The sequence below is a fragment of the Vigna angularis genome, chromosome 3 (genome assembly GCF_016808095.1).
Source record: "Vigna angularis cultivar LongXiaoDou No.4 chromosome 3, ASM1680809v1, whole genome shotgun sequence".
Taxonomy (NCBI): Eukaryota; Viridiplantae; Streptophyta; class Magnoliopsida; order Fabales; family Fabaceae; genus Vigna; species Vigna angularis.
This window is the reverse complement of record NC_068972.1, coordinates 13,955,420-13,973,197: the sequence shown is the minus strand read 5'-3', so window position 1 is coordinate 13,973,197 and position 17,778 is coordinate 13,955,420. Positions and strand designations below refer to the sequence as shown.

Genomic DNA, 17,778 nt, shown 5'->3' with positions numbered 1-17,778 from the left:
ATCTAGCTTGGAAGGTGAGTTTTTTCATCCATTTGAGTGAGGAAGATATTGAACGCGAAAGTAAATATTAATCATACTGGAATATAATATAAAACTTGAGTACTATAGTTGGAAAAAAATTTCTACTAATTAAGTTTTTCATGGTATTGGAGATGGCAAATTTTGCTAAGATAAAACTTGTTAAACTTTAAACTTTAGCAATCTTGTTGCAGTAAGATGGTAGTGAACTGTAAAAATATCGAAAAAATATCGATAAGTTAGTTATTGTTGTAATTAAATTGTTAATAAAATGTTAGAAAGAAGGAGGGGATAAGATATTTGATGATATAGTTATTTCTGGTGAAAAAGATAGTTAAGAAAGAGATGACTGAGTGAGCAGAAGAAAAAAATCTGAAGAGAGAGTGGCATCAGATAAGGTAAGGAGAAGCAATTTCTTCCTTCTGCGAACACTCTGCAGACATTAAGCAACATGCTCTCCCTCTCGCCTTCTGTCACTGCAAACACTCTCAGCCTCAAACCCAATAATCTCAATGATCTCTTTCTCATAAGCTCTCCATCATTCACCAACCGTCGCCATTCCATCAAACCCATATCTGCCATAATCAACCCTTATTCCTTCAGGAACCAGCAACCGCTGCCGCCGCCGCCGCAGCAGCAAGTCTACCAACCCTTTCGCCCTCCGCCGGAACCCCTCCCATCGCAATACGGCAACCTCGACATCGCCGGCCGCATCGACATCCTCGCCAACCGCCTCGGCCTCTGGTACCAGTACGCGCCCCTCATATCCTCCCTCATCCGAGAAGGCTTCTCCCCTCCCACCATCGAGGAAACCACCGGCATCTCCGGCGTAGAGCAGAATCGCCTCATAGTCGCCGCGCAGGTCCGCGACTCCCTCGTCGAGTCCAACGCCGACCCCGAACTCCTCGCCGCCTTCGAGACCGGCGGCGCTGAGCTCCTCTACGAGATCCGCCTTCTCAGCACTTCGCAGCGGGTGGCCGCCGCGCTTTTCCTTGTCGAGAATCGCTGTGACGGGAAGGCGGCGCAGGAGCTGGCGCGCGCAATGAAGGATTTCCCGAGCAGGCGCGGGGATAAGGGGTGGGAGAGCTTTGATTACACTCTCCCAGGAGATTGTCTCTCTTTTATGTACTACCGGCAGGGTAGGGAGCACAGGAACCCGTCGGAGCAGAGAAGTTTGGCGCTGGAGCAGGCGCTGCGCGTGGCGGGGACGGAGAGGGCGAGGAACGTAGTGCTGGAGGAGTTGGAGAGGAGTGGTGAGGAGAAGGATGAGGAAGAGGATGTGGAGGGAGTGACGCGTGTTCCGGTGGTGAGGTTGAGGATTGGGGAGGTGGCGGAGGCTAGTTCAGTGGTAGTGTTGCCGGTTTGCGCAGCAGATGAGAGGGAGGTGTTGGAGGCGCCGTTTGAGTGTAGGAGTGAAGGGGAATTTGGGGTGGTGGTGTCGGAGAAGGGGTGGGGGAGGTGGGTGGTGTTGCCTGGGTGGGATCCTTTGGTGGGTTTGGGAAAAGGGGGTGTTGTTGTGTCGTTCGCGGATGCGAGGGTTTTGCCGTGGAAGGCTAATAGGTGGTACAAAGAAGAGGCCATATTGGTGGTTGCTGACAGGAGTAAGATAGAAGTGGGTGCTGATGATGGGTTTTATCTTGTGAATGGTGGTGATGGTAAGGGTTTGAAGGTGGAGAGGGGTTTCACATTGAAGGAAAAAGATTTCACTCAGAGTTTAGGAACTGTGTTGTTGGTTGTTAGACCTCCTAAAGAAGAGGATGATGATCAATTGAGTGACGAAGATTGGGAGTGATATTCACTATATATTTGTTTTTCTCCATTCATGAATTGCAACTTCAACTCTTTTTTGTGTCATGCAAAATAAGATTATATTCATCTGAGATCACATGCAACTATCTTTTGTTTTTCATACATAATTAAAATTCTCTTTTCTACGTTATCTTCATGTGGTTAATGCAGGAGTGGTTTCTTTTAAATCTTTGATCGTGTTGTTGTTTTGCTGGAACAGGTAAGCCAGTGTGTGTCATGAGGGGTGATATTACGATATAATAATCTTAGAAAGGAATGGATGTAGCAATATCATGTTACCAGTTTTTGCATAATGTCGATAACCATTTGATTTACCAGTTTCAATCTGTCATGCAATTTTATCAGTAAAGTATATATGAATTATCTGTAAGAAAGTTAGAGGTGGATAAGATGTATCAGATGTTGTGCATGAAACGTTTAATCAACGCCAATGTAAATATCAGTAATTTATGTTCAGACTTTTGAAAAAAAATTCTGTCGGTATCTGACTGATGAAAAAAACATCAGTACACGGGTGACGAGGAACTGTTAATGAAAATTGGGATGACTGTTACCAACAACTTAGTACTTTATGGTTTATATTTGAGAAACTCCACCATTCATAAGTTACCATGATAGGGAAGATTTGCTCCTCACATCCATGGGATGCGTGGCAAACTTATGAATTGAAATTACAAAATTGAATTAAGGATTAGGTTCATAAATCATTAACAGAAATATTATCATTTAAACATGATAAAATCTGTATTTAACATTTAGTTGTATACGAGTTCATCATATCCCACCAACATAATTTCAGCCAGCGCCATTTCTCTGCTTTCCCCCTCCAATCATCCACTGCAATTGTTTCTGATGTCCTTGAACCCACCTTCTCTGTCTCCTTATACACTTTCTGGAACAATACATGGTTCACAAAGCCATGTATGACTTACAATTATATATTTAAGAATAACTAATTTATAACCATATACTTATTTTTTTCCATTTCATCTCATTTTTACTTAACTTTCTTATTATTACATCACTTATCATTTTGTTTATATATTCTTGTTGTATCACTGCTATTTACTTATTTTTAGTTAATTGGAATAAATGTACTCAAGTACAAAATGTCGAGAGTATATTAATATAGTGACTCAAATAACTTTTATAATTCGTTAATATTTTGAACATCTTAAATTTAAAAAGTATACAAGATGATAATTTCAAATTTAATTAAAAAAGTATCATAGATAAGAAGGTATAAACAATTTATTAGTGAAATTTGAAGCCACAATGTTAATTGATTATCAAAATAAGTTGCCTAGATAAGATTTAGGCTAAAACTTTGGGTGCCCATTGGAATATTTTCGTTTAGGCGAAACTTTGCTCGGCTAGACGACAGTGACCTCCAACTAAGGTTGAGCCACTGCAACTTTTTCGCTTAGGCGAAACTTGAGTCGCCTGGGCAAATCCTTTTAAAATTATTGTCTCGTCAATCTAGCCTAAGCGAAAAGTTTTAACTTAAGTAAGACCATGCAACCCTATATTAAAACTCAGAAAAGGAAGACTGATTCATAACCACTTTCTTTCAAACACAGTGTTTTCTTTCCTCAAATTATAGGACGCGAAATATGAATAAATAAAACATAAGTACTTTATCACAGAAAGAAAAGGGGTTTTGCTTCCATAGGAATATGATCCCTAAATATTAGGATTCCTACTTTTTGATATACCATTAACATCATTACTAGTATTGAGGTAAGGTAGCTCATTTTCATGGATTACACAACATAGTATATTTTGATGAAATTCGACCCTGAAACAGCTACCAAGAGAGCCAAACAGTAAACTGAATATAACACAACTTCATTCATTCAAGATAATCAAATACATTGCTAAGCTTCGTTCATTCAAGATAATCAAATACATTGCTATTTGAGTTTTCATTCACAAACTCACTTTAATATCATCTATTGCATCCTAATAAAATGATATATAAACAAAACTTGTGTTTCAGTTTTCTGAATATCTCGCCCAAGCAAAAAAGTTTAACTTAAGCGAATATATAACATTTGTCCAATTTGACGACAACCCTCTATTTGTATTTTTAAAAAATAAGGACCTAATTGAGACACCAAATAACTAAGAGACCTATTTAAAATTTTAGACGAAAAAAAATAACCTATCAAAATATTAAACCTTTATAATATATAAATAAATATAAATCTTATCTTTCAAGTTCATTTTATAAGATTAAATTAACCTTAAAATGGACCTTTTAATATATCAACAAACACTATTTCGGGATCAAAGTCCATTCGAATCGTTTGAGTAAATTGATGTAGATAGATGCCTGGGCAGACTATGCATGTTTTGAAACAAATAACTGGCTTATATCAGCACAAATAAAAAGGGTATAAAGAAATCACATTTTATACGTTACTACCAAATTGTTTTCTGAAGAAATCACAGTCCGGAGACATGTCCGAGAGCTACTAATGTTACAACACTCAATGAACTCGCGAGGACGCATCCTCTTTCACTCTTTGAACAGTTTTACAGTGATCATCATCCTTATCATTTTCATTGACCTCAAAAGAATATTTAACCAAGCCATTGTTGGGCTCGACGGTCTCCGCTAGCTCCAACAGAATGCCTAATGCTAATCTTTTCATTAGCATATTTTTGTTGAAGCCATTCAAAAGCATTTACATCAAGTTTTCCATTAACTGACTTCCCTTGCTTCCTACGAGTTTGTTGTTCCCGTATTGAAGCCCACAATTTCCCAACGGCATCCCTCTGACTAGCTGTAAATCTCGACACATTATCAGAGGCATGTTTCACCAAAATATCAATCACGGTTTGACACCTGGATAGAAAAATGATAACAAGCAATTTTAAAATGTGTGTAAAAGACAATACAACAGGAAACTGTACCAGCACTTACCAGGGTGTCTTATAACGCCGGGCAGCAATCTCTAAACAAGTTATCAAGGCTTCTCTTTGTGACTTGAGGAATCTCTTGGTTTCTTCCTCATCCTCCCTTATTTCCACAGTTGCCTCATTCTTTGCCTTTAGTTTTTCAACTTTCTTTGTGGAATTAGGAATCAGAGCATCAAGTCCAAATGGGTCAGCTTCCTTCCCATCATTATCATTATCCGTGGCAGGTGTTTTACCCCCTTCATCTGCTATAACTGTGCCATCTTTCAGAGACTTTTCTTCCTCTGCATCCTCCTGCTCTGTTGCAACAGGAAGACTAGATATAATTTCCTTGATTTTCCCAGCTGCTTTAGAAAACTGCACAAAAAGTAGGAAACAGTTCATGAGTAACAAAGAAATAATGTTTATAGATCTAATTATTCTTGGTAAACAGAATACGATCTATAATAAACAACAATATTCCAGACAATTTTTTCGTTGCAAATAATTTTACACATCTATAGTCCCTCCAAAAATATACAAAGTCAAAGTATTAGCTAGCAGAGAACCATGTCAGGGAATTCAACAGTTCACTTAAATGAAGAACATTGCTATTGCAACCAAGACAAACTCCCACTAGCCCAAAATAAAAATAGTTTGTCCCCTGCGTGAGTGAATTTGTGTCAACATGCGAGAGGAGACATAACTAGTCACGCACCAATGAACTCCCACGCCCCATTATGCATCTATCACAAAGTATAGAAAGCGTGAACACAGTGGATGGCTGAATTGGACATCACTGTGCTTATCAATATCATATACTTGACCATTACTCTTATCATTGCTCCAAAAGCCTTTTCCTTTCAAATCCATTTTTACTCAGCCAGTAAGAGCAAATATTCAAAACACTACGTTGAGACACTTGGATCCATCTTTTGCCACAATTTATGTGGATGAAAAACTAACGAATTGATATGTGAAATGACAACTTTGAAGATAACTACATTAAAGTAATGAAAACTGAACATGGATATTATGAAATTATGAACAAATAAAAGGACACAAATAAAACTATTCATCTTGATGATTGGAACAGCATTACATGTCCAAACGAATTGCACATCATTCCAATATGCTTCTCCATGTCTCAAATAGGAAGAACGTTGTTGTCACCAAGTTCAACATAGAATTCAATGAGAATCATACCACAAAGCTGTCATCTGTGTATAAATCATTTGCCACCACAGCATTAATTGTCCATGTTTCCAGTTGATTCTTTTGCTTCTTATTGAGGTGCTGAAGTTAAAGGATAGGTCGGAGTCAAAAAATCTTTCGCAATCCTCGCTGAGAAAATACAATTGCTAACAATGAATTATGAATATCTGCAACACAAAGGTAATCTTACTTCTTTGGCGTTTTGAGCTGCTGAGAATAGACAATGGTAATCTGCTCGAACTGAAGGATCTGAACAAGTTATGGATGATGACATTGCAGCTTCTAATATAGCAAAAAAATAATCACTAATTTCTGACTTTACACTTCCTGCCTGAATGAGCTGTACAGCAAGCTTTGCAGCCTTGCTAAATTTTGAAGGGTTCTTGATGTGCGAAGATATCTTCTGCATGGCATCAATAACTTGAGCTTCAGAAGCATCCGTCATGGTTTTGAATTTCAAGCTTTTCTTAGGCGCTGCAGCTGAAATTACAACAGATGATTCAGAATTTCCAAAAAAAAAATCCCAACTCCATCATTTAAAACTGGGAAGCAAATATAAAAATAATAACTGCAATTATAGCAGCATTCTTAAAACCAAGACAAAATTCAATAAAATTATTATCCTTTGTTTTGTTAAGTAAACTCAAGGGGAAGGGATGGCACCCAATTTAACGTAGAGAAAAATCTCCGTCTCAAAAAGCACTTTTATAGAGAAACTTACATTTACCTCATTCCAAAGAGACAAGCGAGGGCTCAATTTGATACCTGACAGATTTCTTTTAGTTTAGGAACACCAAGGCAAGCTCAAATAGAGTTTTTTTTTTTGGAAAAAAAATATACGGAACTGCTAAAGTATGATATAATCAAGTAAATGCTCATTAAAGTTGACAGCGTGAAAGGAAAAATCAGAGAATTCATGGAAAACGGATCTTGAAGCTGAATTTTGCAGTCTCGATTGAATGCTAAATGACCATTTTTATCCATTCTTCTAACCACGATGGACGTAGACATTTTTCCCATGCGCCCATGTTGTCAAATGGACGTAGGTAGAGTTGATAAAAGGCGCCCTTTCAACTGGTTCCATAGTTGAAGCATAAAAAGCGAAGAGACAACAAGTAAAAGGAATGGAAAACCTATCTACGTAACTTAGGGTTGAGGTGAGAAAGTCAAAGAAAAAAACAAACACTATGCGAGTTAAATGGAACAAATTGTTGGAATTGGAGAAACCCTAATTGGAAGAACAGGTCGAAAACAAAAATCTGATTAAAAGGAAAAGAAGAAGTTGACCTTGGGTGTCGGGTTCAGTAGGGTTGGGACGCTTGAGGGCACTTTTGAGGATGGGCTTTGGAGGCGGAACTGCAGAGGATTCCGTCTTGTCATCGTTGTTGGTAGCAACAGCAATTGGTTCTGGTTGAGGTTGATGATGTTGAGGAACAGTGTTGGATGAAGGAGGTGGCAATCCTTCAAACAGATCGTCTGCCATCACAATCTCTCTTTTTGCTCTCCTTCTCCTTCAAAAACTCTTCCTTTCAGCGACTAAAAAATATTAAGACGCTTCTTCAAATCCTTGTAAGATTAATGTAGAAGCTTATTAAACCAACAATGATAAAATATCAAATTTATCAAATAATATTATTTTCAATCATACAAAATTAATGGCGATTTTATTCTGAAGAATAAACTATAACTCAAATTACAACATTAAATATAATACTTTCAAATATATTACAACATTGTATTGTAAATCTTAATTCAAAGAAAAACAGTTGTTAAATAAAGTAGAGGATATTATAAAAAGAAAAAATAAAATAATATATAATATTAAACGTGCTTGTAGTTCACAAAATTTAAAATTTATTTATTTCTTAAATTTTGATATATTTTTATATCTAAACTTTAATAATAAATTAATATAATTTTTTAATTTAATAAGTTAATATTTTTAGTTAATATCTTTTTAATGTATTAAGTGATGATTTGAAATGATATTTAAGTTGAATATTGGTGAACCTATTTTGAAAAAAATAAGTATGTGAAACTTTTTAGAATACCACATATAAAAAATATGCTAAATATTTTAAAAAACATTACTTTTTATATTAGTTTATAAATATTGAAAAAAAACAAAAGTGGTGTGGCCGTGGAGAGGTAACCAATGTCCCTTAAAAAACTTAGTCACTTGAACTTGGTGTGTGGAGTTGGAGATTGTCAAAGGGAGACCAAATCCCTTAATAAAACGTAAAGTTTGACTAAAGTTTCAAACAGCTCAAACTTATTCATGAAACATAATCTTATATTTAAAAAATCTTATTTAAAAAAATTTAACACAATTAAATATCACAATTTTGTTTTTTCTCCTTTTATTATTTTTCATCTTCATCATTTTCCTTTTTTTTTATTCTTTATTTATTTGTCGTCCTCTTATTCCTCATTCAGTTTAGTGTCATCTTTCTTCTCTTTATTTTTTCCTTCTCACTTATTTTCAATTAATTTGTAAACAATATTTTTTTGGATTTGATAAAATATTTAGCAATTGTATTATTAAATTTTCTTTAAAATATTTAATTATCAATGGTTTTACCAATGGATTTTTTTAAAAATATCCTCTGTCAATTAATTTCAAAAAAACTTGAATATTTTTTTTACCAGATTTTATTATAATATAATTAAAACCTAAAGCATAAATTTTGTCATCCATTTTATTATAAAATTTATAGTTAAAAATATTTATTAATAATACAAATTATAAACCTCAAACAAATCATCACTGACAATTAATTTTATTAATAACATCGATAAATTTTATTGATAAATCTATCAATTTTTAATTTTTTTTTATAATTTAACAATTTCTTATGGTTTAACGGAGCTTAACATCATTCGATAATTTTTTTCAACATCAAAATCAAAATTTTAATATAAAATTATCAAAATTTCTTATGTAAAATAATTAAAACATAAAACATGAATTTTGTCATCATTTTATTGACAAAATTTATTAATAAAAATATCTATTGATAATCCAAATTATAAACTATAAACAAATCCATTAGTAACGAATAATTTTATTAGTAATATTGATGCATTTTATTGATATATTTTTTTCTGTTGATAAATTAACAATTTCTTATAATTTAACGGAGCTTAACATCATTTGATAACTTTTTCAACGTAAAAACAAAATTTTAATATAAATTTATCAAAATGTCTATCTTTACACTTTTAAAATATATAAATTTAACATATTTTTATCAAATCACGTCTCTACATAAAATGTTTACTATTGTGACCAAGTTACATTTGCCAAAATTTAAATATTTTATCCTAATGTATTATTAAAATTATAAAAACTTCATTTTTCTGATGAGGCTTGTTTTGCTCAAACTTCAGCTCTCAACTCTAAGTATCTAATAAGTAGACTTGTCAATTTGGTCCTCCTTACATGGTTTGATCCTAACCCACGTGGATTGGAACTAGAAAAATCCACAGGACCAAAAAACTCCTCTTAGAAAAAATCTACAGGGCCAAAATATCTTCAAAAACCCTATAGGCTAGGGTCAGCCCATGGGCCTTTTTTTAGAAAAAATGTTCATTTTGAATACAAGAAAAAATATAATTAACTCCTAATTTGTTACAAAAAATAGTTACTATAGAAAATAAATTAAAATTTTTATTAGAGGAGAGTTCTAAAATTAAGAAGCAAAAGCAAAATGACAATATTTATTGACTTAGATTGTCTAAGTATATAATTAAAGGATCATTTTATAAATTTGAAATTTAAATATTTAATTTCACTTTTTTTAAAGTTATAAGTAAGAAATTAACTTTTTATCTAAAATTATCCTAATTGAAATTTAAGAGAAAATTTTCTCTAATTGAAACTCTTAATTTAAAAAAAATGAGGCTTCTTTATTTTCTTAGAAAGTTATTGAACAATAAATTAAATATAAATGATTTTCTTTTTCATTTTATACTCAACAAATCATGTTCATAACAAAAATAATAAATAAAAAGAAAAAACTCATAAACCTTGTGCAGTTGTATTCGCCCATAGAATTCAATCTCGTCGTACTACTCACTCAAAATGTTTACATTTTAAATGTCATAAACATAAATATAAACATAAACATAAAGATACATTTATGTTATGTGTTCTAATTGAAAGTTAAAAATAAATTATTTAATGTGTTAGTTAAAGAATTGAAACACTATAACATTTGTCATTCTTTAGTACTTTAGGTCTATTTAAAATTTTCATTTTTTATCAATTTTTAAGAAATTAACTTTCTTTTTATAATATATTTTATGGTGATTTTGAGAAAAGATTATCAGAGAGAAAAAAACAAAATAAAACATAAGTTTAATTTACACATAAAATATTAATACTATTTTTGATCCAAAAATTTTAGATAATAATTTTTTGAATTTTTTTTAATTTTAAATAATTAAAAACAGATTGAGTGATATTTTAGAAGTCGAGGAAACAAAATAGTGATTCTTTTTAAGAATTGTAAAAGCAGTGCAAATATTAAATCAAATTAATATGTTATTATCTCTCTTTGTGGTTATTTTGATATTACTAATTATATATAATTTTCTAATAATTGGTGTCTGCAATATAAGACATAATTTTATTAAAATTGACAACAAAATAAAGCATTTTTATAATATTTCAGTAAAATAAATTTGTAATACTATTTAGTTGTATAAAATTAAGTGTGTGATTTGCAATTGTTTTTAATTATTTAAAAAAGTGGTTCTTTTGAGTATTAAATATTCTATTATACTATAATTAATTAATTTTATTTAATAATTTGAAATAAGAAATCAATTACATGAATATAAAATTTAAAACTTTTAATAGTTACTATTAAGAATGTTGAAATTTAGTTTTCAAAAAAAATTTAGTGGGCTAAACCCACTTTAATCTTGACCCTAACACCCTTGAGAGGGGGCTTTGGGAGTTGAGACTTTTTTTTGGCCCCCATTTGAGGAACTTCTTAAGAGGAGGCTTTTTTAAGAGTGGATTAGGACTAACCCTAGAATCATGGATCAAATTGACACCTCTACTACTAAGAAACTAAATTTCCATGTAGAAAACTCTAGTCAATAATCCAAATATAATAAAAGAAATTCACATCTTTAATTGAAAAAAGTCCTCATTCTTTATACATAATTAAAATCCATAAAACTTACTCAGAAGATAAATATAAATATACTTATAAACCATTGATAATAGGATGAAATGTTCAAATATTCTTTAAAAGACTTTTGGTGAACTTTTTTAAGAAAAAAGAAGACGACATATTTTCATAATTTTTAAGGAAAGACAAAAAAGGAGTATTTTAAAAAAATGATAAATTTTAAGTAATAATTTTTTAATAAATAATAAAATATTAACATTTTATTTCAATTATATTACTTTACATTCAAACAATTTATTAAATCTTTACCCTTGAAGCTGTTTTTCTTTAGTCTGAGAAAAAGAAAAAATGAGTTAATTTTAATGTGAGTGATTGACATAGAGGAGTCACATTGGAGCAGGAGACATAAGATGACAGCATCTGCATGGTTTTCTTTGGAAATAGGTAACCTGTTTCTTTATACCTAAAAGAAGTGCCAGCTTAAGGTTTGGTCAACAACTTCCAAGACACACAACCATTTTTCTCCCTTCAAACCCACAAATAGCCAAATTTTATGACAAACTGTAAAGGAACAAACCAAACACTCTTCTTATGCTTCTTTTTCAAAATTCTCAAAACTTCTAACTATTGATTTATCATTTTATAATTGTAACCTAATCAATTTAATTAGAATGAAGGGATAGTACAAAGATTTTACTTTTTATTTTTCACCTTTGGAAGCATATGTACGATTTTAAGGAGGGTATTTTGTTGATCAATTAAAGCTATTATCTAGGATATGGAAATAAAAGTTTAAATGTTAACATTACAAAATCTAAACATATACTGAAAGAGGAAGAAAAAATTATTTCCAAGTAAAAAAAGATAAAAAAATAAAATAATAAAACACAAGGAGAAGGAACAAGCTGATATTCAAAAAATATAAAAAATAATTTACAAATACTAGAAGTATGTATTTTCTTTTTTTTTTAAGTAAAAAGATGTGTTTACACATTCGTAATTGCATGTCGGTTGCCACTATTTATAACGCTATATAATAATATAGCATTATAGAAGTATTTTAAAAGTTAGATATAAGATAATAACGAAGAAATAAAAATAAAATTGATTTAACTAAACAAAAAGTACATATTTTGTTAAAAAAGAAAAAAAAAATACTAAAAAGCAACGTTGAAACTATTTATCACTAACTTATATATATATATATATATATATATATATATATATATATATTAAATAAATTGTAATTCTTAAAACATGTTAAATTGGTATACATTATTTCATTTAAATCTTTTTTTTACTTAATTCAATTATAAATATTGTTTAAAATAATTGTATAAAATATATTTCATTAAAAATATATATAATACTTAAATATAATTTTATTATTAAAATAATTAAATATTATGATTTTGTTTTTATAAAATAAAGGGTTAAATATGTTTTTAGTCCCTAAACTATCAAGCGATTTTGTTTTTAGTCCCTCTTTCAAACTAAGGTACTTTTTAGTCTTTCTCGTTTAATAAAACATAATTTTTTGTCCTCAAACACTAACGGCATTAAAAAGGAGCTGAGCTGGCTAACGGTGGAGTGTCACGTCATCTTTTTTCTAACACTGAGTCAATTTGACCTTCACCGTTTGGTCACCATCATCATTCAGTCATCATCACCCTTCGTTCATAATAATCATTCGGCCATTACCAATATCGTTCGACCATTAACAATACCGTTCGATCACCACCAATACCGTTCGGTCATTCAGTCATCATAATCATTTGGCCTTACCAATACCGTTCGACATTACCGTACGGTAAGGGACAGATTGACTCAGTGTCAGAAAAAAATGACGTGGTACTCCACAGTTAGCCATCTCAGCTTCTTTTTAACGCCGTTAGTTTTTGAGGATAAAGAATTATGGTTTCCTAAAGATGAAGGATCAAAAGATACCTTAGTTTGAAAGAGAGACTAAAAACAAAATCGTTTGATAGTTTATGGATTAAAAACATATATTTAACCCTAAAATAAAATATTTTTATTAAATTATAATTACATTTTTAAAATTTAAATTAATATAATAAATATATAATTTTTAAAAATATCGTGCGCTACATTGATTCGTTGGTATAGACACATAAGAAACACTTGAGTATACTAATAAGTGTAACCATTAACGTCTAAAATTGAAACATTTAAAACAAATTTAAAAGTGAAACTTTTTTGAGACAATTTTTCTTGAAACTTTAAAGTAATTAATATTAAAAAATTTAATTTTTCTTTTTACACCTAAAACAACAAACACTAAAAGAGTTTTTTTAAAATCTTTATTTTAAAGGCAAAAACAAGAATTTTAATTGTTTGGATCTTGAGTGGATCTAGATGTATCCCAACCTTTTTATAAAACAAGACCTATGTGCAGAAGAGAAAACATAAGTTGGGTTAGAAAACTATATCAGAGTTTCTATGAGGAAATATGTTTGATTAAGGTTGTGTAGATTCACCCGTTATAACAACTTCCATGTATAACCCTCCATTTTCCTTGTCCTGCTTTGCTTCCTTAGTTGCTACTTGTCGAGTTTGTTCTGCTACAATTTTGCAGTACCGTCCCTGTCATTGCAGTTTCCTCTACTCTTATCTTTCTGTAAATGCATATGTTGACTCAACATTATGCAACCAAAGTCTTCTTTTCACCTGCCTAGAGTAATCCAACTAACTACCTCCTTCACCATCATTCCAATATCAATCCTCACCTCCATTATTGCTTCTATTTTTTTTTTAATTCAGAGAATTTAATATTATTAAAAACAACACGAACTTATAACATATATTACGTTTTAAATTTGATTTTGTAAAATTAAATTAAATTTAAAAGCCGATCAACTTTGTAACTCATCCCTTCAACATTCAGATGTACACTAAGCTAAGATTCCGCCAGCATATGCTTCACTGTGCCAATTTTGCATACCTATATGCATAATACAGAATTTCAGTCTGTCTCCATGCCCCTAGTCATCACCTTTATCCACCCTTTCATATTCTACATGATGCAGATTCTTGATGTTTCAGGTTTAGAACTGCATTCGTGCACCAGTCTGAAAGAGAACTTTGGAGTGCTGTCATTTATTCACACCCAAACTTTTCTGTTCTACTTTACTAAATATTTCCTCTTCCTTTACAATACAGTTTCCATAAATTCTTCCATCTCTGCTCTATGTACCACACATATCATGTCACCTAGACAATTACATTAAACTCAATAAATATAAAATAAAGAGTTCTTGTAAATATAATTTAATTTTAAAATTTTTATCTTTCCACGTTCACTGAAAATAAAATTAATTTAAAGTACATAAGTGATTACAAATTTTACATTACAAACTATACATTGAGTTAAACTTAAAATTTATCTTTTAACATTATATTAGAGTTTTAATTATATATATAATTTGAAGAGATAGTTAAAAGTTATATATATAAAATCAATTTAAAATATATATATATATATATATATATATATATATATATATAAATTTCACTTATAATTTTATATGATATTAAATTAGATTTAAAATTTATTTTTTAATAAAAATTTATGAATTATCACTTGAATTGTCAATAACACGATGTTTCACAAAATTCATTGATATTGAATTGAAGTTTGATTTCCAATGGTTAAAATTCAAGTAAATGTGATTTGATATATATATATATATATACTATTCAACAAGGGGAAGTGAAATTCCGAAGCAATCGATAGTTTGCAAAGACTACAGAACCTTTCTCTCTCGTCTCGAAGTGCTAAGTTTCGAAAGGTTTAAAATTAAACGAAAACGAAATGAACGTGAAAATAAAAGCCATCTCCGATGGCCCTAATCAACTCAAGTGCCTAATTTGTCTACATTGAATAGTTGAAATGAGATATTTTGTGTTGAATCATTAAAAGTCGCACAAGGATAGCGTGGGTAGAATATCTCATCTGAACTTTAAATGTACAATAGAAAATGTCTTACTAACAGTGCACCCTACCGCTTATTTACTCTATTATATATATTTTTATATGAAAAATGATTTGTCAGTTTTTCTTGTAAAAAATTATTCAAATTAATATAAAAATAGAAAAAGAAACACTTAATTTCAACTGAATAATATAATTGTAACAGTAATGGTTATAATTAAATAAATTAGGATGTAATTTGACTTTGGAGATTAAACACTCAATAATTAATAAATATAGTTAAATTTAAAGATAGCAACGTAGTAATAATAATAATAAAATTAAACTTTTAAAAAATCTCAGACAATATTGTGTATGAATATAGTAATTGGAAAAGGATCTTATTCATGGTATATACGTTGTTAATTTCTTCTTTTAGTTGTTGGGGATGAACCTGAATTTTTGTATTTACATGGTAGGATTCTGTAATTTGTAGTACTTTTCCCCCCACATGATTTGTATACTGCTTTAAGAAATAATTGATAATATACTTAACACAACATGGTTAAATTATAAATAATTTGGTGAGGAATTTATGAAGCTGCAATAGAGTACCCAATTAAGATTGTTTTTGATATGCATGCCGGGACGTCAATTAGTTCCTAATATATAATATATAGTTTAATTTTGTCAATAGAAAAGCTGAGGAAATTTTGACCAAAGATGGCCGAAGAAAAAAACATATTTCCTGACTAATTATTCAAATGATATAATTTATTATAACAATTTATAATGTGGATTTTGATGAATCGATTTTTCAACGATATTAATATATTTTTGTCAAAAAAATTAGTTCACAATTTAGTCTCTCATAATTATATTTGGGTAAACTAATGTTAAAAACATGATATTCTAAAAAGAAAGAAAAAAAAAATCCAAATTTGACATTAAAAAAATAGTATTATCAATGCAAATATTAGAAATATCATTTTAATGGAGAAAACATTTGCGGTAACGACGTAGAAATTAACATTTTACAAATAATAGTAATTTAAAAATAATAATATTTAATTATTTTAATATTAATTTTTTTAATATAAATAGTTTGGTTACAAAAAAATTCGTTGTTTTAAAAAATATTATCTCTATAGAAATTATTTTTGTAGAGTTTTCAGACTTATCTCTAAGAATTCTTTATTCTTGCTAGTCTGATTGAAGAACTGAGATAGTAAGATTGATTCTTATAATAAGCTCTTCCATTTGGATTGATGAACGTTTGATAAATCGTTATTGTAGTAATAAAATATTGTCCTTTGGGATTGAATGAGTTGAGTACTAGATTACTAATTCATATAATTTTGAGCAACAAAAATATCAAGTGAAATGGTGAACATAAACAAGTGATGAGAATTCAAATAATATAAACAATGTTAGAGAATTGATTTCATACGTTTTCATATAAATTCCTTTCTTTCCAATTGACATGTGAATTGTAATTATCCACTAGTTTATTAAGAGCTTGTTTACCCGTAATTCCTTAGATAGACAAACTTATCTATTGAATTCTAACCCTGATCCCTTAGGTTAGTTATAAAATTCAATAAAATCATGAAGAACAATTATTTTCTCAATTGCAAACTAATTAGCGATGCCAAATTTCCATATTGTGACAACATCTAATCTGTTCTATTTATAATCGCAAACAATCCTCAATTTCTCAATTGTGAAACTGCTCATAGAATAGACATCAGAACATAAATAGAACACTGAGATAATTAAAATTAACAAAACATCAATTGAAAAGGTTCATAAATTATAATCCAAAGTATTACATCAATTCTATAACAAAAAGAAAATTAGTTCTGCATAATGTAAAATTCAAAAGAAACTCTAAAAGAAGAAGAAGAAGTGTACAATGTCTTCCGTGAACGTTGATGTGTGTCTCCTCCTTCCAAAATCATGTCCCAAAAATGTTTATATCTCTTTTCCACTCATTCCCCATTTTAGGAGAGTGGTTACTCCCTCTAAGTAACTGTCTTGTGCTCTTCTCTGGTTTCAATTCTGCACTTTCTGAAGTAAATCCACAAGTTGTGGTAAAAGCCACAGCTCAGTTGTGGAACTCTCTATTTTGCCTCTACATTTTGGAGCAAAATCCACAAGTTGTGGAACTGTCCACAACGAAACTCACTAGTTTCATCTCTGCATCTTGGACATTAGTTCTTCCTAAGTTGTGATTTTGACACTTAGAATCACCAATCTACAAGAAAAACACAAAATCCAAATGTATGATTTGAAACAAAGATAATGCATGATGAAATCATTCAATTAATTGCAATTATGTATGCAAATGGCCTAAACTAAGATATGAATGCAATTACGTTTTATTCACACATCATGGACCGATTAGTTTGTAAGTTGAGTTTCAATTATTTTTCTTGGTCTTTTTTTATTATATGTTGCAAGTGAGTCCTCTTTCACTTGCATGCGTTTTTTAAGTCATTTATATAAGCCTTTGTTGATTAATGATCATAATGATATGTATCGATCGTTCTCATAAAACTTCTATGTGTAGATAAAATATCTTAGAAATTAGAAGGAGTTTGGCAGGTTAAGGTCATGTGAGCTTGTAGGGATTATAGATTCCTTAAGAGCAAGTTCATTTGTCTCTCAGGTAAGAAAATCAAATTGCAATATTTTTAAGTTATAAATACTTTCAAATTTATAATTTTATGCTTGTATGATAAATTGACTAAATGATTG

The 17,778-nt window shown here is 30.5% G+C and overlaps 2 protein-coding genes across 3 annotated transcripts; one reads left to right on the top strand and one right to left on the bottom strand.

Annotated features, from left to right (window-relative positions):
- The first annotated feature begins 334 nt into the window (after positions 1 to 334).
- On the top strand, positions 335 to 1,969 carry LOC108323083 (rubisco accumulation factor 1.1, chloroplastic). Its single transcript, XM_017555426.2, has one exon. The coding sequence runs from the start codon at positions 470 to 472 to the stop codon at positions 1,808 to 1,810; it is 1,341 nt and encodes a 446-aa protein (XP_017410915.1). The 5' UTR covers positions 335 to 469; the 3' UTR covers positions 1,811 to 1,969.
- Positions 1,970 to 4,226: 2,257 nt separating this feature from the next.
- LOC108323070 (uncharacterized) lies at positions 4,227 to 7,514 on the bottom strand. Of its 2 annotated transcripts, XM_017555402.2 has the most exons (5): positions 7,231 to 7,512; positions 6,134 to 6,423; positions 5,935 to 6,024; positions 4,757 to 5,106; positions 4,227 to 4,678 (listed from the first exon to the last, which is right to left on the bottom strand). In XM_017555402.2, exons 1-5 carry the CDS (start codon positions 7,424 to 7,426, stop codon positions 4,414 to 4,416), a joined length of 1,191 nt encoding a protein of 396 aa, XP_017410891.1. In that variant the 5' UTR covers positions 7,427 to 7,512; the 3' UTR covers positions 4,227 to 4,413. The 2 variants fall into 2 exon arrangements, with proteins under 2 accessions (XP_017410891.1, XP_017410893.1); XM_017555404.2 differs by lacking the exon at positions 5,935 to 6,024 and having other exon boundaries at positions 7,231 to 7,514.
- Positions 7,515 to 17,778: the final 10,264 nt, after the last annotated feature.

What these genes read in the sequence shown, in the direction of transcription:
- LOC108323070 (XM_017555402.2), bottom strand. Translation starts at nt 7,426, where the DNA reads ATGGCAGACGATCTGTTTGAAGGATTGCCACCTCCTTCATCCAACACT. An exon ending in TACTGAACCCGACACCCAAG is followed by an intron (nt 6,424 to 7,230) that starts GTCAACTTCTTC and finishes TTGTAATTTCAG; the next exon opens with CTGCAGCGCCTAAGAAAAGC. An exon ending in CAGCTCAAAACGCCAAAGAA is followed by an intron (nt 6,025 to 6,133) that starts GTAAGATTACCT and finishes CTTTAACTTCAG; the next exon opens with CACCTCAATAAGAAGCAAAA.
- LOC108323083 (XM_017555426.2), top strand. Translation starts at nt 470, where the DNA reads ATGCTCTCCCTCTCGCCTTCTGTCACTGCAAACACTCTCAGCCTCAAA.